Below are 25554 nucleotides of genomic sequence, written 5' to 3'. Positions count from 1 at the left end.
GAGGTTTAGTGGAAAAGATTCGACTGGTATGAGCACGACCACAGCAGGTGGTTTTGTATCTGTGAGGTTGGACTGAACTGGTGTTTTGGTCCAGATTATCACATTCCACTGAGATTCCAGTCACACCACACGGATTTTCCCAAAACTCCCCCAAACATCGGACTTTCACCACAAACATCAGCAGCTGAGCAGGTGAGAGGAGAACATGAGAAAACACAGATCCAGCACGAGTCGAGCTCCGTCATCAGCTTGTTTCTTCAGTCTAGTTTTAAATCTTTTCTCTAACCTGAAGTCATTCCTTCTGCATTATTTACTGATGACACTTATTCCTGAATACTTTGCGATGCTTTAGATAAGAGAGCTAAGACCTTAAAACAGCTTGAATAGGAAGTAACACATAAATATATCAAAGAGAAAATAAATGACAGCAGAGCAGAAAGTCTTACTGATGATCTCTCCTGCTGGTTTGGCTTCTCCGTTGTTGTTGTTGTTGTTGGTGGGATATGTGGGGATGGCTGATGGACACACAGAGAGAGGGAGATTAGAAACCAGGGAACTTCAGTTCTAATTTTCTCTTGTTGAATCTGAATGCTTTGTCCAGTCTCTTTGGACAGTTTCACGAGGCGTTTCCGTTGCTGTAACTCACGGTAGCAGTCGGGGAAGTTGACGAAGCCGCTGGCGCAGGAGTCGCAGTTCTCTCCGGTGAAGTTTGGTTTGCAGAAACAGCGACCGGTCAGATCCTCGCAGGTACCGTCTGTAAACTCTGACCGACAGTCGCAGCCTGCAGAGAGGCAGAGGAGGCCCGAAGATGAGGATGATAATGAGGCAAAGAGAATGCAAATGATGGATATGCAATATTTGCATTTGTTATGTTATTTGACGGACAGCTGTCACTCACGTGAGCAGGTCAGTGGGGATTCGATGGGCTGGTCAGGTGACCTGTAGTAGGTGGGGATGCAGCGCTCACAGTTGATTCCAGTGGTGTGATGCTGAAAGGGAAGAGTTTCTGTTACAGCTCCTCATGACTGTAACCAGTAACCAAACTTGTTAATGATTACTGATTACTTCCAGAAAGTTCAGGGGATAAAGAAGATGTCCGATACTGTGATTACATACAGCGGACACATCATCATTAACATAACAGGATGCGAAAATAAAATGATTCAATTCATCTAATAGTGGAACAGACAAGAAGGCAGTAAGTGCGTTTGGCTGGTTGGCGAGTGTTGTCACCTGGCAGTTGAGGCAGACTCCTCCTCCTCTGTAGTGGCCGTGGATATCGAAGCTGCCTCTCCTCTGATCCACCTCAGGGTCGTAGTAACAGTCAAACGAGTGACGGTGGCAGTTACACGCTGAAACACGAAACTCAGTTAGAAACGGACAGCGGGTAATGTGACGAGATAAAACAATGAAAATACTAATAAACTAATAATAATGACAATAAAACTAAACTGCAGTAAGGTGAGTGGACCTTGAGTTTATTATTATTATTATTTTTTGTCATATCTAGGTGACATTTTTCTAACATTTTCGTGTTGAAGAAACTCCTCTCTCCTAGACACCAAATAGCTTTTTCATGACAACTGCTGAATTATTAATCTACATATTCTACACTTTTATCATTTGTCTACCTGGTGTTGAAGTTTTCATAAAGAATCTAGAGATATTAATAAATTATCTGTAATGTTTTTTTAATTAGTATTACATAAATATGAGGAGGCAGTAAAAACATTACAAAGGAGGAATAATTGGCTATAATTTCTATGTTTTGTCTGACATCATTAAATAAACAGATTCAAACCTCGTAGATGTGAATCTGGAGGTGAATCAACACAAAAACTACAGACAAACATACACAAAGTGTTCTGAAACAACACTGTAGGTCTTCACCTGGGGGGTAAAAACTGCTGCAAGCCGAGAGACGTGAAGCAGGAGAAAAGAGAGTAAAGATGAGGAGGAGGAGGTGGAGGAGGAGGAGGCCGAGCAGTTAGTTAGTTACTATTAAGTTTACTAATATTCAGAATTGCAGCCACACAAAATGCTTCATTGCTCTTCACTGACGTCTGAAACAACCTCAGACTTTAATCTCCGGCTCTGTCATTCAGATTACACACCCTGCCGAGGATCATATTTAGTTTCCAAACAAACCACAGAGGACAGAAACGAGAGAAGCTGTAATTAACACAACCGCAGGAGCTCCACCGTTTCCTGACGGGACATTTGATGAAAGTCGGTTATCAGATAGTTTGAAGTTTGAAGTAGAAAGAGGAAGGCTGGGGATGTTTCCTGAATCATAAAAGGTTGATTTCATGTCTGATTGCAGCCAGCGATCAAAGGCTGGTGCAGGTCTCTCACTCTGAAACTGTTCATTCAAAGAGTCAAAGAAAACAACACGACACAAGCTGAAATGTTTGATTGTACATGTATATACATGCATACGTACGTAAAGACAACACATAGACATCTTATCTCTTTATCTTTATACGTGACACCTTTTTATGATCATATTGCGCTCTTTAAAGTTATTATTTAGAGATGAATGTAATCTTTGTGCTTTGCATGAACACCTGGTTCCTCTCTGGTTTTAACATGTAATCTATTCATCCTCAGTCGGGCTTTTTACGACCTCTCATACAGCCGCCATGCTACCTATAAAGCTTGTCCTTTGAAAGCAGCTCTGAAGGCAGATGTTCAGATCCTCACATTTCTGTGTAAATACAGGAAGGACCAGCTAAACTCTAGGCTACGACACAAATGACTCATTTTAGTTCATGTGTAATTGTAATAATCATTAGGAAGCCCAAACTTAAAGCAACAGTTCAACATTTTGGAAAATACGCAGAACTTTTCTTTCTTGCTGAAAGTTAGACGAGAAGATCGATTGATTCTCTGTTAGCTTAGCTTAGCATAAAGACTGGAAACAGGGGGAAACAGCTAGCCTGGCTTTGTCCAAAAGAAACAAAATCTGTCACCCGGCACCTCTAAAGCCAATTAACATGTTGTTTGATTAATCTGTACAGAAAGCGAAGCATTAAAAACTAAAATATTTAGCTTTCCTGGGGTCCTGTCATCACCATGGCGTTGCCAGGCAACCAGTCAAGAAAGATGTATACATATGTGTGTGTGAATGATTCCTTTGCCTTTGATTATATGAATAAAGAGTAACGGACGTCTGATACTTGACTGTATCATTGCACATGAATACATACGGTGAGAAGATTTCACACGTCTCTGAACTTAATCTAAGATAAAGAAAGAGTTGTTTGCTTACAACGTACAAGTGCATAAACTCCAGAACAACCTTTACTCTTCATACAGAGTCGGAGAAACCCTGATAGAGCTTTTTCTTCTTATCTGACCCTCAGCGACTGCGAGGTGCCGGCTGAATAAACCAGCGCCGCTTTGTCCTCCGGCTCCTGATAGCGAAGAGTGTTTTTCTCAGACTTGAGGCACATTTAAGGTTTTTTTTTTTCGTGTTTTGAAACCAACTAAAAAAAATCTAAAAAGACCTTTGAGGACGATCCAGCGCAGCGAGGCAGCAGAGTGATAAACTAAGCAGAGCAGAATAACTCAACCCGTGAACAGAGTGAAGTCCTGTCCTCAGAGCTGCTCCACTGGTCTCAGCTGGATTATATATTCTGTCACATGTTACTGAGGTTTTCTGTCCATATTTCAAAAGGTACCTCCTGCAATGGCTGGTAAAATCTGAAAAGATTATTTTGTTAGTAAACTACAGCTCCCTTGAGGCTTTGACAGAGCTGCTGTGGCTAAGACTCATTCAATTGTGTTCTTACTTCTTTATATCATGACGTTAAAAAACACTGGGTTTTTAAAAAAATACTGTGTAAAAAAGACAAAAATATGGATGTTTTTCTTAGGTCATGCCTCAGTATCTTATAATATATGTTATTATATTAATGAAGCCCAAATGAACTTTACAGAACATCTGAATTTGTGCAGCTTTGTGTTCCTCACACTAGTTAAAAGAGAGAACACTCATAATGCAAACATGAAGAGAACCTGACCCTCTGCAGTCTCTAGCTGCAGTAAACTGCAGTCTCTGCAGCAGCGCTGCAACAAATACCTGCGTCTCCCTCTCTCTGCAGTTTGGGTCGTATCATGTTGCCCTTTGGTTAACCTTTTTGCCATTGTGACACCCATGTTGTTCCTTGTTAAATATAACTGCAGCTTTGATAACAGACGGCTCTCACATGTAAATATAACCAGAGTTTTGATAACACCAAGACCCCCGACAGACCGCGACAGGACTCTGATAGTCTCCGTGAAATCCTTCAAAGAGGCTGATATGCCAGTCATCTATGTCCACGACTTAAACTAAACACTGGTGCATGTTTAAATATAATTATGAGCACAAAACGCTTATAAATTACGGTAAAATATGTGAAAAGAGAAAAGTAGTGTGGAAATCTAACCTTTTCTCCAAGTGACAACTTTTCTTAAAAAAATCAAGAGTTCAACTAATTTAAAAACTTGATGTCTAATCTGACCAACTGAAAAGTCATCCTGAAAGTAAAGACACATTCATGACTCAATAAAAGTTGAGAATCATCTGTGTTTTTAAAGATTTTAAAGTACACTAGCAATATTTTTCCCTTTTATTATTATTTTCGACACGAATGTATATCCAGCATGTGATTAATGCAAACAAATTACATATAAACAAAGGTTACAAGACAACAAACCTTTACAATGTGAAAAAAACTCAAAACAAGGAGTAAAATACGGGACCACAAGTACAAGTGGGTCCTACTGACTCCTACTGGGTCCTAGTGATCTACCCGTTCACAGTGGGGCCGGGACGTGTCTTCCATATGTTGCTACTGTGCTAACTTTTATGCTGTGTGAATTCACTGGCAGGATGGAGAGGGATCATTACGGCACGAATACGGCAGGAAGTGATTGAGATACTCAGTCCTGTATACATTTAACCAGAAAACCACGGAGCATTTTCCAGGGACACAAGTTGTCAAGAGAGCTCCCAGCAGCACTGCAGCCATGTGTCTGTTCAGCTTCATTAAGGCCAACTAGTTGTGTTGAACCAACACATGAAAGAAAACACATTCCTCTGCAGGGATCACTGACTACACTGTGTGTGTGTGTGTGTGTGTGTGTGTGTGTGTGTGTGTGTGTGTGTGTGTGTGTGTGTGTGTGAGGCCAAGCAGCACTTCCATATATGCTTGAGTGTGTGCGTCGGTGTCAGGCTGTACTCACATTCGCACTCGTTGGCGTTGTAGGTCGTGGCCGGTTTCCATGGTAACTGGTTGTATCCGGGGCAACACTGGTCACATGACAAGCCGCAGGTGTTGTGCTGACAGTCACACTGTAACCTGTAAACAACAACAACAACAACAGCAACAACGAGTGTGAGTAAAGAAAACAACACGTGTAGTTTACAATGATACAATTAACACAATTCAAGTTTTATTGTGACATCACCTCTCTATGTACCTTAAACCAAGTCTTCACCCTAAAATGTAATGATTTACGTTATGGGGACTTGCACTTGAGTCCCCACAATGTGACAACGTGATTAATACATGTCCACATACACACACACACACGCAGCGGACACAATAGGCTGAAACATGCCACGGTAACGTCCATATCTCGGCCCATTGTGCTTTGGGTTAAACTTCATGTGAACTTTTCTCAAAAGTTCACATTCCTCTTCCTCTTACCGTACTCCCGCCACTCCAAAAGGAAAAGACAGAAAGACAGAGGAGTGTGACAGAGAGTCAAAAGAAAAGAGAGAAAGAGTAAGTGGAAATAGACCCCCCCCCCCCCCCCCCCAACAATGAAGGAGTTAATCTTTCTCCTTCATCGACAGCGGCTGACTGCTTCACCCCGGCCTTTAATCGGATTAGGCTGTAAACCCGCGGCCTGCGGAGTGTGGCCAAAACACAGCAGGGAGGGAGAAAAAAACCCTCTTCACGCTATTCTCACGTCTCTCTGAGTCCTCTTCACCGGCCACAGAGGACCCGAGTCACGGGAGACAGAGGTGGGATCAAAAGGAAGGAAAACAAGCTGACAAAAGCACCGAACAAATGTCACTCCTGTGGTTTTTAGATGACTCAAACACATGCAGACATTCAGATAATATTTAGCTTTTCTTCTCAACTTTTGCTGATGACTCACTTCTGTAGCCCTAAAAACACATGATGTTTTACGATTGAGGAAAAAGAAGCTGAACTGATTCATCTGGCCTCTACATGTAAATGTATCCGTGTTGATGACTGAGGCTCACCGTTCATGATATCAACACAAGGCTGTGAGTTTGTGTTCAACTTGTATTTAATGTAATTATTGAGAGGTGAAACATCTTAAACCCACAAGTTTCTAACTGTTTAAAACGTCTGAAGATCTTTGTGTGTTGCTGCTCTCTGGTCTGTCCTGATAACGTGTCTGTGTATTGTGTTTCAACAGGCTGATTGTGTTTCCAGCTTTACTATCAGATCCATTCAGTCCCCCCCCCTCTCTCCATCCTTCTTTCCTCCCCAGCGATCAGGTCTGTTTTGGCGTTCAGCGTTTTAGGAAATGACTTTCAATGGAGGGTTTCCACCCAAATTCACTACTTCCTGGTTTCGATCGTTAGCTGTGGACCAGCAGCTTCCTGACTGACGGAGTAAACCTGGTCATTACTTAAAGGGTTACGCAGCTGAATTTCACTTTTCAATTGATCCATTTTTTGAGCTGCCCTCCCATCCCACAACCCTTTAGTCTCACATCACAAAATAAAAAAAGTCACTGATTTAAATCTGAGGATGTTTGACTGTTATTTGTTTTTTTACATCAGTGCTTTTACTTCTACTCATATAAACTGACTTAAGAACAGTAGGTCACCCTGTGTGGGACGCTCTCTCCATCATAATGCAGTCTGTGTTTCATGGCCAGTCGTGATAATATCAGCAGTGCAGCTACAGATCGAAGCCTTCAGCCTCCCGCTGGCTTTACAACACAGACCTCCAGTCAGCGGAGCTGCTGTCGACTATAACGCACCTGCTGGACATAACAGCGTTAAACAAAGTGCAGCATTGATGTAAGTTCTCAGATCTACATTCCTTCGCTCTGACACAAACCAGACAGAGTACCTCCGCAGCGCTTGATGAGGTCAGGAGGGATTTATTTGAATTCCTCATCCCGTGTTCCCATCAATCAAACACCTGTCTGCACGAAACAAGTGCAGATATAATGTAACTGCACGACTCCAGGGATTCGTCTGAATGTCTGAAGAATATTTGGAACTTCTTGGTATAAACATAAACCACATTGCAACATGATAAATATGTAATTCTTTAAATACCGGTTTTAAAGCGGAGCTTATATTTGAAGAGTACTTTAAACAGTTCAAAAGGATTCATGTCTCAGTGATTACTTCTTCCATTAAGGTTAATCTTTCTTTTATGTGTGAAATACCCCGATGAGTCACAAATTAAACACTGTCTATCTCCTGAAGCGCAGTCTTTTCTTCGGTAAAGCCAAACAGCTGGATCTAAAAAGGTCTCTCTGTATTCTTTTCTTTCGCTGAAGTATGTCTGGATTGTAGCTGATTGTGATTCGCTCTCAGGAGGGGAAACAGGTCGAACGTCTGTTAACAACCTCTCTGCTTCCCCTCTAACCTCTGCTCTCACAACTTTTACTGTATTTCTCTTACGCTTTCTATTCGCTCTGACCATTTGGAGGAATTTGTGAGTTATTGTTCTGTCAGCTACCAAGGGAGGTTTTTTGCAACTGTGTGATAAATCTAATAACCACTCCGTTGGAGAACTCGACCTCCATCATGGCAAAAATAGATAGACCAGTTCGAGCTAGTGGCTCTTCATCATTGACGCCGTTAACTGTGTGTTTCTTTAGCTTTCAGCAGGTTAATTTAGCAAATCAGAATCAGCTTTATTGGCCAGGAACATGACTCACAATGTTCATACACAGAAATAGAAATACAGATACATGATATATGTACAGATACATACATATATATATATATATATAAAGACACTGATGCTAACCTTAGCTTTTACCAAGTTGTATATCCTACACAGATACTACAGTCGCACTGGAAAAATGCATAACTTCACAACTTTAATCACTAACATTAATGTCTAGCACAATAACTAACAGTACATAAAGAAATGAGTACATAACAAGGTTTCCTGCTACGCTCTGTAGTGGGGGCACCGTGCCTCACCTTTTCAGGAAAAAACGCCACATATTTAATTAGCGAGGCGAATGTTTAAGCTGTCATCTAGTTACTACATCGGAAAGGAGACGAGATGCAACAATAAACAGACAATCGGACGCACATTTTACCTAATAGTTCAGTCTGCTTCGACTTAGTTCATAACATACCATCATCTAAACACAAAATCAGTCAGATTCATCAGTGGGGAAGTGATCAATCTCAGCATCAAAATCATCAGATCTGACCATGTTATCTCCTTCAGTCGTCTATTAATTACTGTCGGCCACCTCAAATCTTTCTACTCTGTGGTCTTCAAACAATATGAGACTTCTCCGCAGTTTATCTCTCCCCTCACTCTTTTTAAGATTACAAAAAAGCACAAGAACACAACTCATCTTCCTCCGCAGTTCCTTCCTCTTTATGCTTCGTTATTATCCCGACACTCGAAGGAAAAGTCTGTTTTCTCTTAAACCCAACATACACAATCACAGGTTCAGACACAATTCCAGCTGTGCTGATGATTAACCCAGATGTGGTCTCACCTCTCTGAGCTCTGATCCTGAACTGGAGGTGATGCAGAAAAGTGAAAGCAAATGGTGCCGAACAGAACAAACTAAGCAGCCAGCTGGCAACAATATGATCCAGTACGATGTCTGCACATACATGTGTCTCGTGTGCTGAAACACATTCACTTATTTATTCTCCTGTTGCTTGTTAAATGGGAACATTTAGGAAAGTTTCTACAGTTAGTTTGTTTTCAGTAAAACTTATTCAACCTTTATCATAATTATTAGGTGAACACATTAATATTACACGCTTAATTTGTGTCGTTTATCCACCTGTATCTGAATGTTTGGGCCCAGATGAAAGTTACCATAAACTTAAAATCAATTATGTTTTACGTATATCGTTTATATTTTCATTTAAGGCTGCAACTGCTTCTTTACACTCTTTGTATAGTTGCCTCTGGGATTACAAAATAAATCAAATGCATCTTTTACAGTTCAGTATATCAGCACACCATAAGGTGAAGGCACTTTAGCACATACAGTTTATTCAGGCTAACCGTTCGTTTGTCTCTGCTAAGCATCATTTAAAACCTCTGGTTACATGTTCAGTTAAAGCTCTATATTATTAACATGACATCTACAGTATAAACACACATTTACTGTGAGGAGAACAAACTGTGCGCACCACTACAAGCATATACAGTAAAAACAGCTCCAGTGGATTATAATGGTGCCTAATTTATTCCCAAGAGATGAGCATCAATGTGCTTTATTACTATAATCTCCTGAAATCCCTCTCATCTAATCCGAAGGGAGTCCAGAGACGCTCCTCGTTCAGGAGGTACTGTATATTTAGTGTGACTGTACTCTTCATCAGCCTGCAGACGCTCTCTGTTAAACTGCCATACGTTAACATGGCAGTATAAACACTTTCTGTAGTGTAAATATATACCTCGTCTTGCACTGAGGGTGTTTGAAAGAGATTAAAGGACGCGTACTGTGTGAAATCTGAACTATGAAACTAGAGCCATTAAAAACACCTCTTGGTTGAATTACACATAATTGTGTTTTGGAAGACATTTTAGATGTCGGTCTAACAAGTTCTGCAACAAGTCTTCTCACATTAGTTTTAACCCGTCGTTGCCAGTTTGGTGGGATTAACATCAAACAAGCAGGAGTTCTACAAAGCCTGACATATTTCTAAACCGTCCACAGTACGCATTCAGTCGCTTTGAATGTGCACGTCGCTAATCTCTGGACAAAAAGCAACGTGTTTTTTTATGAATTTGACATCCACCCTTAGCTAAAAACATGTTCCACATCTGGGGGAGAGGGTCTCCTGACTGAGCGTGTGAAGACGTGTGTGCACGCAAGCAGAGATGTAAAAGTACACACACATTGGGGCCCCCCCGAGATATTACAAACACCCATCAAACACAGGGCCCTCTGCATCTGTCTGCTCCGAACCAGCCACGAATACTGACAGACGCACAGAGGACAGGAGGTCAAGCCTTCGCTTTAAACACACACACCTGACGGAGAGGCTGAGGCTGAACTCTGGTCAGCGTCCTCAAGATACAGACTCAAACACAGATATGACTTCGGGACAATTACTGCAGTCTCAGTCTCAAAGTCTCCGTCTCCCCCGAGGGACTCGCAACTACACCGTTTAAACATCAAGCCAGGAAACCAGAACGTGACTCATTTTGAGCTGATAATGTAAATGATCTGCCGCTTCAGTAATTCAACCTGGATCCAGGTCATGAAGGTTCGTTAAGCTGCTGTTTGAACATATAATCATTCCTCTCCAAGTCGCAGTCCACAGACCCGTCCTAAAATATCTTCACTTGTTAAAAGTCTTTTTCACTTCTCAGCCGCTCCCTCCTCTCTCATCCCAACGAGGTTCATGCGTTTGGTTTTTCCTGTATTCCTCTCATGTTTCAGTGGTGTCCCATCGTTCTAACATACGACAGAGAGATTTATGTTCTGTTTATGGTTCTTATCTCTCAATCTTTTTATTTACATAACTGTTTTCATTCCTCCGTCCATATCTCCTTTTATCAACGCATATATCAGTTTTTACTGTGTTTCTTCCTCGGCTCAGTTTTTCCCTGTAAGTTAGAGAAAACACAGTGATCCATCCATCCATCCATCCATCTATAACAATGTCCCAGTTCCACACCTGACAATAATATATAACAGTATGCTCTATGCACTGATTGATGATATGCAAGAAGTTAACGTACTCTGCTGTCAAATGAACTACAATTACAAAATAAAAAATGTGGAGGAGGATCACAAAATAGAGCCACCTGTCTCTCTGTATCAACTCACATCTTAAATATCTTCTGCAGAATGTCGGGGTCACGGTGTAAACACCTCCCTGCAGCAGTAAATTCGCCTCCACTGTACATCAAACTGTCTGACAGCCCCCCCCCCCCGTCTCCCTCTCCTCCCTCTAAAATCCCTCCTTTCCTCCCAGATTCCCCTCAGAAAGAGCAACGTCACCGGCTTTCCAAGAGACTGTCTCCAGATACCTTTAACAAGTCTGTGCAAGTGTGTGTGTGTGTGTGTGTGTGTGTGTGTGTGTGTGAGTTCATGCATGTGTGATCATCTGCATGTGTGTGTGTGTGTAAAAGAGAGAGAAATTGGTGACAAATAATAAAAGTGTGTGTGTGCATGCACATAGAACAAGACAGATATTTAAAGGCGGATATGTGATTGTTGTGTGTGTGTGTGTGTCTGAGAGTAATGACGGCTTATTGTAAAATCCTCCACAGCCTGCAGGTAGCTACACACACACACACACACAAATAAACTGCACACACACACACACACACACACACACAAATAAACTGCACACACACCTACTTATTTACCCATGCGATTCACATACACAACTCACACAAGTTACACACACATTATTAAATGAATCACATACCGCCCACTTCCACCTCTCATGAGAGACCTACACTTATGTGGAAATTCACACACACACACACACACACACACACACACACACACACACACACACACACACACACACACACACACACACACACACGTGTATTAAAACAAGCTCAATCTGGTTCTGCTTCAACAATAAAAACTACATTAAGACCAGGAAGTTTATTTGTATGGAAGTTGTAATCAGACAATACATCCTCCTCTCCACCTCCAGCTGTTTTATTCCCATAAAGCTGCATGAACACACACACACACACACACACACACACACACATATATACAAAAACAAACCACTTTTCTGCAGCTTCCCGTCATTTCTTCCCTGTCTGTCCTTTCTCTTCCTCTGTGTTGAAATTAAATCAATAAACCGTCTCATTCTCTGTGAATCTATTCTCAAAATTAAGTTTATATATAACACTATTTCAGAAATTTCAAATAAATCAGAGAAATTGTAGATTTGGTGCTTCAACGACAATACGAAGGTCTCTATTGCTTGAATCATTATGACCTCATTATGCATTACTGCTCACATATACCAGAAACTACAATATTCACCAGTCACGACAGCCGCTTGACGACCAGAACAACGTGTCTCGCTGACTTTCATTGCTGCAGCGTATGCAAGCTAACTGCCTGAGCTGACAGCTCACAGATACACAATCACCTGCATGTGGTCGAACGTGTCACGGCGGAGTGTTACGCAGGTACTTTATTTTGTCAAGTTGGTACCAGAACCTTCATTTCATCTGACTTGACTTGGTTTTCTGCTTGAGATAGGACACTAACGGCACGACGTTGCATGAATTCATGCATTTCAGGTGTTTTCCTGATTGAAGTGTCAGGCTTTACTCTTTGTTTTCCCAGCAGGCTCCTGTGTTGTAACAAATCTCACATCGTAATTGCATTACAGGAATGCAGGTATGTTGTCCTGATGAGAACAGACAGAACTGGCACCGAACGGAACCACAGACAAGAATAATTGAAACCCTTGTGCTTCAGATCGGAGTCATAGCTCGGGGTTATGAACTCTGTAATGTTCGTTTGTGGTTCAATGTATGTGAGTGTGTGTTGGAGCAGGCAGACGTGTCTGAGTCACCGTAATAACATAAATCATCTTTATAACCTGCTGTGCTTACCGAGACACAAAAAAACAATCACACATGCACACTTCCACGCTACTAAATCCAGCCAAAATGATGTTGGTTTGCCACAAGTCTGTGAGTCATGACAGTGCAGTCTGATTCCCTGATGTGTGTGTGTGTGTGTGAGATATTCATTGATCGCTTGAAGGTCTGGTATCTTACTTGTAAGGGTCGTTGGGGTCCTCTGCGTCGCAGGCCTCAGCGTGTCCGTTACACACACAGCGTCCTCCGATACTGATGTCTTTGATACTGTAGTAATACTGTAAGATAAAAATATAGCATCAATATGTTGTCATATATAATGTTTTAGTTAAAGGGATAGTTCTTGCTTTCCTGATACCACTCTCGTGTCTGTACAGTAAACATGAAGCTACAGCCAGGAGACGCTTAGCTTAGCATAAAGACTGGACACGGGGGGAAACAGCTAGCCTGGCTCTGTCCAAATGTAACACAATATCCGCCTACCAACACCTCCAAAGCTCACTAATTTACAAGTTAAATCTTGTTTGTAAAATGCTGGAAGGCATTTTTTAAAAACCTTTGAACAGATTCGGGCCAGCTGTTGACATGAGAGTGGTGTCAATCTTCTAATTTAACTCCGAATATAAAATGTTGAACTATAACTTTAAAGCTGACCTCTAGTATGTGAATAAAATGGTTACTCGTTCTGACATTAAAGCAATTAAAGGGACATTTAAGGGGAGTTCAAGAACGCAAAACATTTCACATACTCTAGGTTTGGAGCTGCAAAGAGTCAACAAAAGTTTATAAAGTTTTACGCTCTTGCTGTCAGCCATTTTGGATCAGTGCTAGCTCTTTCCTACGAGGTAATGCGCGTGTTGCCTTGTCTCACCCTGCGGGTGACAGTGGGGTCGCGGAGCGCCTTGCCCATCAGGTGTCCCAGCAGCGTGTTGGTTCTCAGGAAGCGAAGCCTGATGTTGGTGGCCTTGGTGAACTCCCTCAGTACTGGTGAGTAGGAGAAGTTCAACGCCCCGGGCCGGCCGTTCACCAAGGACACCACGATCTGGGAGAGGGGGGGAGGAGGACAAAGGGATTATCAGCCAACCAACAGGTGTGGGAATATAAACATTACGGCCTGGGAAAGTCCTGCAGACGGCAGAGGGATGATATCAACCGAATCCACTGTAAAATATTCATAATATGACATCATGGCACAGACAAACTGTCTACTGTGATTCTGTATGGCATGATTTAATGAACGCATTGTTCTCCTGACTAGCACATTATGTTTTTCTTGTTGCTCCGCATGCTCATGTTTTATACTTATATACAATTTTAAGATGACTATAAAAATGTGAAAATAGAAATATCTCCGGCACATTTAACAATATTTAATAATGTTAAAATAAAGAATAAATAAAATGCAGTGCTGCAACAAACCATTATTGTCATTATCGATTAATCAACTGATTCTTTTCCCTAATGATCTATTTCGTTAGTTTTTAATCTATAAAAGGCAGAAAATTGTCTCAGAGTTCAGTCCAAAACGTATAAATGTCGATCAGCTAATATATTAACTGACTACTTGTTTCAAAGTATTTGTACACACTCACCTCTCCATTCTCCAGCGGGACGATACGCGAGTATTCGGTGGTGCAGATGATGTCGTCATCACTGTTGATCCTCTCAATGGTCTTCTGTCCAAAACGCTCAATACAGTCTCTCTTGGAGGCTACACACACACACACACACACACACACACACACACACACACAAACAGCTTATAATCAACCACATATTTGCAAACGTGTGAACGTCCCCTCATGTGAAACTTGTGCGAACCGTCTTGTGGCATTTTAATGATGCGTCTCAGCGTGATAATTAGAGGAGGGTCTCGGTTCGGTGGAGGTCTGTGTTTTACCCGGCGGTCCTCCTTAAATATACCTCTGCACAATCATCAGCCCCCACTGTCTACAGTAACTCTCTACCTAAACTACTGGAAACGTAACTCTGATCTAAATCTGAGAACTCCGATTCAACTATACATTAAAATTGCTAATCACAAATTCACAAATTCACAAATAAAGATTTCCAATTTAGGGGGGAAGAAAGTATTGACTGACTTGGGAGAATATTTAGTGATTTCTCAAGGCGGACTAGGAAAGATCTTATTTTCGTTTCACCTCATCGTCTAAAGGACTTCAGAGGAACCATCCTCTGCCTTTATAATTAAGCTGTAAACTTTCTTCATGACAGAGCGAACATTCCTGGAATAACTTCACTTTATCTCAGATTTGTCCTCGACACAGACGAACAGTGAAAGACCATGACAACAAGACAAAGAAGAGGAGGGGAGGGTGATTTTATAATGTCAAGATGCCAGGTCCAACCTTACTGGAGTGTGTGTGTGTGTGTGTGTGTGTGTGTGTGTGCGCTAACAGCTGCAGCACTTCAAACTAAAACTGTCAAATAGTTCTGAGATTTACAGCTTTGAGGCCAACACTAATTTGCTCCGCACTATTTACCACACCCCCCCCCCCCTCTGGCGATAAGACACTGTAGTTTGACACCAATGTTTCATATTGGAGAAGAGCTGAGCTGCTTTTTCTTATTAAGCTGAATTCTCAGGGAACGTTTTCTCAGCAGGCAGAGGTGATCTCGAGCATCCGGCCGGACTGACAGTCGGCACACTCGGCCCTGTTCTGGCACTGAATGTGCTCTGATTTTGGGAGTGCAGACTTGGGCCGATAATTAACTCCAGTTAGCGGCATTCAGGTCAGCTGTGAATGGCCGGTGTCAGTCCATGGCTCTTCTTTTGTCACGAGTCCAGGAACCAGGCGTGCCAGATTTAGGAAGCTTCAGGGCCTCTTTCTCTTTTACTCAGGTGAACATCAAGCTGCAACCTGTTGGCAGACATGCCTGGAATTCCCCTGCAGCCCACCTGGACTGACAGCTGCCATAGCCAATCAGCTGGCAGCTCTATGATGTAATGCTCTCCTGACCAACACACCAAACAACCAATCAGCCGCCTGCCCTCAGGGCTGCTGTTTAACCCTGAGATTAGAGGGAGAATTAAGCCGAACCCTGGGGGAGGTTAGGAAAGCATGAAGTGATGCTGATGGAATCTGACTCCTAATAACATCTGGAGTCACACATATGTATGTATGCACTGTATAGGTGAATATATATTCGTGTGTGTGTGTGTGTGTGTGTGTGTGCGTGTCTCTACTCACAGGCGAAGAACTGCCAGGGATGGTAGGTCTGCCCGAAGTCGATGGATCTCTCCAGAACCCAAAGGTCTGGACGGGGAGAGTTTGCGAACTTTATCAACACGTAGGCGACGTGGAAGAGCTGCAGAGACACAGAGAAGCAGAAGTTCACATTAAAGAACGTATTCAAACCTAGTTCACTTCGTTTGGGTTGTTTCTGAACGTTTCTGCTCAGCCGGATGGAGCACGTTAACTGCAGCATTACAAATGGCCTCAACACGTTCATCAACAGCAGAAATATATTTATAAACATGTCGGTCTCGAGGATCCCCGCTGTCATCCATGTCGGGCTGCAACTAACGACTTCTTTCCCTGTTTAATAATCTGCCAATTCATTTCTTAATTATTCTATTAATTCAATCATAAAATGTGAGATGCTCAAACAAATGTGTATTTTTGCTTGAAAATTGACTCAAATAATTAATTAACCAATTAGTTTCAGCTCTAAATCAGTGACAACACACTATATGTAGAGCCACTTTCTATATCTTTATCCATGCATTCAAGTGTCATGTGACAAATCTCAAATCAGCTTCATTAAACTAAAAGAACGCGTCTCATCTCTGTGTTATTAGACTGTCACTGCTCTGGTTACACGGAGTAATGCATTTATGGATTGAGATCGGTTTAATTTGGATCTAAAATGCAGTTTAACTTCATTTAGAGGACAGAAAAGAGAAGCCAAGAGACGGGCGAAAAAGAAAGAAAGGGATGGGACAGGAGATGAATGGAAATGAAAGCAGGAAAGGGAAAGTAAAGGGGTAGAGAGAGGAGAAAACAAGACAAGCTAATCGAAGCCGAGCTGTGAAACTCAACATCAGGTCGAAACCGACTACAGCACGTCTGATCTATTACGTCGTGTTACATGTTACGTTACGGGTTATTATCAAAAGGCCGACTCCTGTCACTAATGAGCACCAGATGCCCCTCAGCCGGGCTCTCTGGTTTCGGCCCGGCCGTCTGCAGCCTCTTCTCTTTTCACTTGTCATCCCTCATTCATTTCCTGAAAGGCCCTGAAGCTGGTTAGACGGCGATGACAAACTGCTCTCAGGGGCGGCGAGGCGAGCTCAGCTGGACTGTTTTGTCTGTCGGACCTTGAAATCGCTCCCCAGTTGAAACAGAACACACTGAAATAACACAATGACGTACATAATAACATTATAACTGATCGCAATCACCTTAATTCCGGCATATGATGCCAAAACATTCATTGATCCCATGACACCAAAAAATAACTACTCATTATTCATGTTCTTGTTTCATATCTTTAGAGGAACATTTCTACACGTCAACATGGAAAGGCTTTTGTTTCTTTCTGGCTTTGAACAGTCAACTCACATTTTAAAGACTTAAAGATTGAAGACTCCCTGGTTTGAGTCTGTATTCCCCATCTCTCTCTCTCTCTCTCTCTCTCTCTCTCTACTGTCAGATGTCGAATAAAGGCACACAAATATAACAACAAAATAAAAACAAGCTCAGATTTAGCTCTAACCTGCAGTAGCTTCGGACACGTTACACACACGACTTGTTCGACATGACAACACGAAGAAACATTTGATGACAACGTGTGACCCAAAGGCAGGAAGCAGTGAGACGAGAGACACTTCAGATTATTTTGAAACAGCTTTTGCACCACCGGGGATTTGCTGAAAATTGCCTTTTAATTTGATAGCTGACAGCTGTACTGATAGACAGGAAACAAGAGGAAAGAGGAGCAACAAATGTCGTGGTATGTGCCGTAAACGTTAGGTAGCTTTTTGAATTTTTTTGTCAGTATTATGGCCAAATACCAAACGTTTTACTTTTACTGTGTTTTCACAACTGGTGGGTGGTGCATTTCTGGACCAGTTCCTCCTTCAATAAGAAAACTGTACCAATCTTACTTTGTTCTTTCAATGACTTGGCTTTAGGCCTCCCACACACTGTGCTTTTACTTGCAAAACGTTGTATCTTGAATACGTTTTCGGTCCTTGTTTCGGTCCTTAGACCAGTCGTACCTTGTGAAGGTCTAAGGACCAAGATGTTGTGTATTCAATAAATGTGTTGAAAGTAAAAGGACAGCGTCTCTGGCCTATGGACACTTCCTCCAACGTACGTGTCCACAAGAAACTGAAGGTGTGCATGAACCTTTACAGTCAATGACTCAGCCTTGAAATTCCTTTTTGTATACTGTGTACACATATAGTCCTGAAGCAAAACACCTGACATTAGCTGTTATACTATATATTCCTAAATGTACACGTACATCTGTGGAGACAGAAGAACGTACAGTTCACACGGTCATTAATCTTCAGCTGCACACGGTCAGCGTGCAGACTTGGATGTAAAAACCAACCAACTTTCTGTTCATGTTACTACAAGTTCAACATTTAGTCTTTGTCTCCCCATCAGAGGACGGACACACACACACACACACACACTTTGATCATCCATCACTGGAGTTCGGCCTGTGATCTCCAGACTTCCTCCTTCTGACAGGCTGCTGAGGACAACACACACGCACACACACACACACACACACAAACAAACATTCACACACTTACACACACAAAGACGTGCAAAAACTAGCACTACTGCATCACTGTGGAATGCCAGAAGTGTGTGTGTGTTTCAGGCTGATGAATGAGAGAGGAGGAGGAGGAGGATGGAGGGACGGAGGAGGGGAGGGTCTCAACTTCATCCATCCATCTCCATCTGTCCAGCCATTCATACTTTGTTACTCCAAAGACAACAGAAAACTGCGGACTGCAACTTTCAAACATGATTTAGATCATTTCTCAAAGAATAAAACAGAGAAAACAGTTTCTATCGAGAAGAATCTGTCAACATGTGTATCACAACAAGTGTTCTACTTCAAACACAAATAGAGGCTATAGACGCTGTGTATATAAGCACACATGTTTATGTGTGAACGTGTCTGAAAGAGATCTAAAGGACAGGAAACAGAAAGCGAGGCCTCTACACGTCCCTCAGGGGCCAAAGATATTGAAGGAAAAATCCAGAAGCATTCCTCTGATTCCAGGGTTAAAGTTTGACGTGCTCAGGGAGCAACCTGAAGTTCAGAGCAGATCCTTTGAACCAAAGATGTTTTAACTGAAAACACAAGACTGAACATGCAGAGAAATCAGGTGATCTGCTCTGAACTCAGAGCTGTGTGACCTTTGGCATTTTGGGAAAGACTGAACTGACAGACTTTATCACTTTAAGACAAAAGAACGGAAGAAAGTTCCTGAAGAAATGAATGAAAATGCACCTCCAACATGTTATTTGCTTCAAGCAGCCTTTGACTGTAAAGGCAACAATCCACTCTGCCTGCATTTACACCTGCAGGTCTTGTCACCAAGCAGATTCCACTGTAAAACTCCCATGTGTGAATGAACTTCAGCCAAATCGCAAAGGAGCTTTGTTCAGTAAACCCACCAGTGTGAGACAGAGGTGACTAAAAGTCTCCACCATGGTCAACATGGCTACGCTGGGTAATCTAACACAATTATTATGAAATTAAACAGTCACATAGCACCTGTGACCGCATTGATAAGTGCTGTTTTTTCGATTTTTAATGTACAATAAAACATACGAAGCTCTGATAAACCAGAATAAAATGCTAAATTAAACTGTGTGTCTCTCTCGGCTGTCTGTCTCCAGCTCTCGGTGGGAGCCTGTCTGTTGCCTGGTCGAAACACACACACACACACACACACACACACACACACACACACTCAACAAAAGGTTTTGCTGACCCCCTTTTCCTCCAACACACACACACACACCTCCACAGGATTTATGGATTAGTGGCAGCCTCCCAGGTCAGCCTCTCTGAATTGCCTGTCAATCCCATCAATCAGACTGCTGTGTTACCATGGCGACGGGCAGCCAGCAACAGGTCAAACAAGGGGGAGGGAGAATATATTGATATTGGAAGAAAAGTACAGAGAAGAGAAAACAAAGCCGAAAAAAATGTATGGAAACAGAGTTTATTTGGACAGCAATGAAAACAAAAGAAGAAACTTAAACTCAGGTTTAAGTGCTTTAAGCGCTCTTAATGAGATTAAAGTTATGAGTCAGAGTTGAGGCATCTTCTCTCTGTGCCATCAAAGACGTCTCCGAACCACTTTGTCTCATACAAACAGGCAGAGACGGTAGTAAAAGTGCACTCAGTTAAGCCAACGAAAGACACAAGCGTTACTTCGTCATGTGACCTCGCAGGACGAGAGGTTAAGACCTGCAGCTCTGTACGATACGGGTGGACAGAAGGAGGATGAATGGAAGCCAAGTAGAGTTTCAGTTTATTATCAAAGACAAAGAAAAGCAGGAAATTCTCTTTGAGGAACAAAATATTTGCCATTTTGCTTGAAAAAGTGATTCACAAAATAGTTGCTGATTGTTTTTCTGTCGATTGACTAACTTATCTCAGTGTATTTACACAGGTCCTTCATAATGTAATGACTTATGATAGACCAGGCTTTACTTCCTGAATCCTGGGATTGAAGCTCAAACACCTGCACCTCAGTGTGTGTGTGTGTGTGTGTGTGTGTGGGTGTCTCCATACTGAAAGGGACTTTTTGGTAGTTTCAGTGGAGGTCAAGATGTATAGGAAATGTCAAAATGTAAATGAGAAATATTAACCCACATGTTTACCGTATAAGCCGGAGTGATACGTATGTCCTGATGTGTGTATACGTCTGAAGAATGCAGGTGTGTGTGTGTGTGTGTGTGTGTGTCTGGCCCCTGGCTGGTTTAATAATTGTACACATTCCTTGGTGGCACCACATTCCCGGTGCCTCAGGTAACCATGGAGATAAGACGGGAGACACAAAGGGACAGAGGGAAGGATGGAGGGATGAGAAATTCAGCAGGTACAAACCCTGCAGAGAGAGAGCGAGCGAGCGATGACTGAACATTCAAAAGATTCACTCCCTGTGAAATGAGGCACTGCTGAACAGTTCTCTGATTTACCACTCCACTCAAACGCATCATTTCTAACACGTAAGTTAAACTGAACTGTATCCACATGAGCCTTCGGGACTTCAGAAAAGGTCTCTATTTCCACGGGTGTCAATGTTAAGAGATGATAAATATCTGACTGGCTGGAATCCACATCTGGATCACCACCAACATCTAATCAACTGTTCTTTGGCTGACACCTGAGGGACGGGACGGACGACAGGGACACATGGAGGGACAGAAGTGAGGCCCAAGACAGAAAAAGACAAGAGAGGAAATGCACTCAAATGACCTCCAGAATAGGACACTGTTATCATGCTGTGTGTGTGTGTGTGTGTGTGTAGACGCGTGTGAGACATTTCTGTACAGTAAGCCGGGCGGATGTGCAGATTATTCTGGCGTCTCGGAGGCGTCAAGAGAAGAGGGTGATGGCTTTAATCCTTCCATTCACTCTTGTTTCCACCGACTGGTCTTATTATCAGTCAGTCAGGGTGTAATCTGTCTCAGTCCGTCTCTGCAGACAGATCCAGTGGTGCAGCTGCTGTAATCACACACACACACACACACCATCCCCAGTAGAAGAAAGTGAAAAGTTGATTCACTTCTTGACTTCTTGAACAGTGTATCAGCGTGTATCTCTGGAGAGACGGCAACTGTTCGGGGAGCGAGGGTCATTCCTCACATTCCAAGTCAATCTCAGTGTCTCTCTTTTTCCTTTCCTAATCCTCCCCGAACATGTCCTTATCTATACCTCCCTTTCCATTTCACATCTCCCTCTTTTTTCACACTTTCTTGTGTTCAAGCACGCTCTCTGGATGGTGTTCAGAGCGGCTTGGTTAGTTTAAACAGTGTTCTTGTGATGCCAGCGAGCTGAAAGGAAACGCCTCGCAATTCAGTCCAGTCGGCTTCACTGGCACACAAATGTGAAAAAACAAGACGTCACTTGTTGGGCTTTGGGAAATTGTGACAGATTTTCTTGACAGTTTTCTGATTTTACAGACTGTTAATCATAATCATGAGAGGAATTGAGTTGCAGCCCAGAATGACGCCGGTCCTCGTCAGGTACAGTTTTAGGGATTTAAAGAAATGACTAACGCTGCCATTTTTCCCATGAGGACAGTCTTGAAGAAACAACAGATGTCCGTAGCCCCAGTTGCAGCCATGTACAAGCTGTTGGGGTGGGTACCCGGGACCCTCCTCAATGACAGTCCTGTGGTGAGGGTTGGGACAAACCTGGATTAGGTCTTGGAATGGGTAAAATTTGAGCAATACTTTTTAAGTTTTGCATGGAGGAATATCACATTGGAGGAGGAAATTAATTTCTGTTCGTTCATCAAGGGTGTCCACACTGTCCCTTTATATCGCTCTGTCTCTCCAGGGGTTCGGGAATGTCCATCTACTCTTCCTTCAGAATTCCAGGACAGAATTCCTGAGGGAGAACTCTCACACCTCCTCTTAGATTACAGTGAGAACATTTTCTGACAGTTTCAGGTTTCACAGTTTAAAACAAGACGCCTCTTTAAATGTGTCCGGTTGAATTATAAGGGCTGAAAGCGATACGGCGTCTATCAAAGCAGAGGCTTTGACTTTTCCACTGTGGAGTGATTTATCCTCCAACACGACGGAGTTGCTTGAAACGCACCAGTTCACACAAAGTGTCATCTGAAAATGTCTGTACGCAAAAGTGTTTATAGTCGTTTCAAATGGCCACTCAAAGAAAAAGGGCAGGACGGGGCGAATTGCACAAATGAGTATATGATAATAACTAATAACTAACACTTAGAAGGGATAGGAATAGCTCGTATTTACTTATTAATATCACTATATTCATCATCTTCACCCAGGATTGAACATCCTGACAGAGATAAATGCACAAATAATAACCCTTTAAAGACAAAGATAAGCCTGGTCTGAAGTGGAGTCTAGTTAGCCCCAGGCTAACGCGCGGGGATATCTAATAATTTAAAGCCTGATTTAACCCGTGAGAGATATAAACAGGACATAAACTCGTTTAAAACATGATCTGGGGAACTCGTTAGCAGTCATTGAGTTCAGCAGTCGTCTACGTGTCATTTTTCTCCAGGTAGAAAAAGTCACCTGGAGCTACACATTACCTACAGGCTTGTAAATGAAAGGTACAGACACACTTTCAGAGAAGTCTTCCTAATAACGACCTGCATGTTCCCAATAACCGCCTCGATATTCCAACTACACAGTCCTCCAGGTGGCATTTCACTGCCCAGAGGCTAAAGATGTACAGAGACAACCTGCACCTTCACACCTTGAACACCTATGCATCCACGCAGCCGGCCCGTACACGCTCAGGCAGCCAGCTCAGTGTTTCTAAAACACTCCAGAAATGTAAAGATTACAGACTCCCTCTGTCTTTGTCTTTCACGCTGGTTTGCACAGTGTTAAAAGCTTCTGCTCATACCCATATATACCATCTCTGACATGTCAGGGCCGGACAAGAAAAGCTGGCTTAAGACTCTGTGATTTGCTGCGTTCCAGGGACTGTCACAAAGTCGGAAATACTGACTTCCCGCTGGAAAAAATGGAATGGCATGACCCCTCAAAGACAAAGTGGAGATATTTCTTGTACCTTTTACTTCCATATCTCAGAATTATAACTCTTGAGATAGTTTTCGGTACCCTGAATGTCTCATAATTAAAAGAAAACTCAAAGCTAAGTCATATGTACAAGATGTCAAATTTCTAATTACTTAAAGACTAAAAATTATTTACTTTTGGAGGCAAAACTACTCTTTCAGTTGCTAATGCTATATGCTAACTAGCCTGTCATCGCAAATTAACACTAGCATGACATTAGCTGCTGCATAGAGGACAGAATTTCAGATCGATCCACAACATCTCATGACCATCCATGTTTCTCTCGTGGTTTTTCCAAACTGGACGACCGGCTTTGTCGGGAAGTCTGGAAGAGGTCTGGAAGAGGTCTGGAAGAGGTGACAGAGAGAAGGAGAAGGAGTGAGAGCTGAAAGGGGAAGACAGTGAGAAAAGAAAAGCAGACGTGAAGAAGATAGAAGTGAGGGACGAGGCGAGAGATACGAGATATGAGGGATGACTGAGGCAGACGAGGAAAAGGGAGGGAGGGGGTGAGAGAAAATACAGAGAGGGATGAGGGGAAGGAGATGAGGAGTAGAGAAAGGGAAGGTAAAAGTGAGGAAGGAGCATCGCACCTCTACTGCTACTGTCTGTATCTGTCTGCGTTTTGATAAACTACTGAATAAAACCCAACAAACTGCCGTTTCAAACGTGGCTATTGTGAATGCAGCCCTGGCAAGAGAAGCAAAGAGAGGAAGATGATGGAAGAGAAGTGAAGAGGTGAAACAGATAGAAGACCCCGGAGGAACAGTTTATCCTCCAGGGTCTTCTACAGATTGATGCCTTGTTCCACAACTCTGTCTGACAGTTCAACATCCCTCCAGGATGTGGAAACTGCTGCACAGTGTGTGTGTGTGTGTGTGTCCTCTCTATCTTTGTGTGTTTTAGACCTTGAGAGGGAGGACATTTTTGAAAAGTGAGGACATTTTGTCCGGCCCTTGTCTCAGAATCAAATTCCTTGTATGCCGAATCATACTTGGCACATGAAAGCTGATTCTGAGTCTTCAAAGGGCTGTTTGAGGGTGAAGGTTAAGTTAGAATCAGTTTATTCTCAAAAAGAACTAGTTCGTGTGACGTGTTGTCAGACCACGTCGGAGGGCAAATGTTTATAGTTGACACAGTGATGAATACGGGGACCATGGTGCACTCCTGGCCGATCACGGCGTGAAGTGGGTGTGAACGTCGGACCGTCGGTTTCACAACGTTACAGAAATCGTAACCTACTCCGACATCTGATGAAGCACATGGGCTTCATGTTTAGGTGTGATTACTAGTACTTTCAGGACTGAAGGATTGTGGGTCTAAAGGAGGTGAGAAACAGGATTTAGACATTCCAGGACTCATCATGTCCTCAACTATTAGCATCACCCTCTCCCTCTCTTCGACACCACTGTACACTCCGAAGCTTCACCTCCATAATTACAAAGTCAGTCTCAGACTAAGCAATTTTTTTTCTTATATCAATAAACATGTGATCCTCCAGAAATCATTATGGACCAGTGAGAGAAACTTTGAAAACAAGAGATATTACACCTGACACTTGTCGGTGTAATTCTGAAAAACATCTTTAACTTACATTTCAGAAAAATAAGTCAAAAGCAACAAATAAATGGAAAGTGACACACTTTGAGTGATAGAAGATAATGATGACAAAGTTCAGAAGCTTCTCATCAAAAACATTCAGCTGACATGTTACAACCTGAACTGACCATGAAATTCATCTGGGAAAATTTATTCTGAAAATGTTCCAAAACTGTCCAAATTCAAAGGGAGGACAGAAGGAGAAGGAAGGGAGGCTTCCTCTCCTGTGACCTTGACTTCCTCCACGTTCCCAATCCACTCCTCCTTTCATGTGTTCCCTCCATCCCTTATTATAACAGACAGCGGGGGGAAATCCCATAATTAGTGAAGAATGGGAGGAGGAGGAGGAGGAGGAGGAG

The 25554-nt window shown here is 42.5% G+C and overlaps 1 protein-coding gene across 1 annotated transcript in view; it reads right to left on the bottom strand.

Moving 5' to 3' along the window:
• Positions 1-25554, bottom strand: part of lama5 (laminin, alpha 5) — an 85403-nt gene that overhangs the window by 39529 nt on the left and 20320 nt on the right. The window contains exons 3-11 of the mRNA XM_070909902.1: positions 16010-16127; positions 14390-14508; positions 13669-13839; positions 12978-13075; positions 5233-5348; positions 1234-1352; positions 899-989; positions 647-781; positions 447-515 (exon numbers count right to left, since the gene is read on the bottom strand). Coding sequence (XP_070766003.1) covers positions 447-515; positions 647-781; positions 899-989; positions 1234-1352; positions 5233-5348; positions 12978-13075; positions 13669-13839; positions 14390-14508; positions 16010-16127 — 1036 coding nt within the window. The remainder of the gene's footprint in view (positions 1-446; positions 516-646; positions 782-898; positions 990-1233; positions 1353-5232; positions 5349-12977; positions 13076-13668; positions 13840-14389; positions 14509-16009; positions 16128-25554) is intronic.

This window comes from Enoplosus armatus, chromosome 8, assembly GCF_043641665.1.
Source record: "Enoplosus armatus isolate fEnoArm2 chromosome 8, fEnoArm2.hap1, whole genome shotgun sequence".
NCBI lineage: Eukaryota > Metazoa > Chordata > Actinopteri > Centrarchiformes > Enoplosidae > Enoplosus > Enoplosus armatus.
The sequence above is the reverse complement of the archived record's forward strand: the minus strand, read 5'-3'. Positions and strand labels throughout refer to the sequence as shown.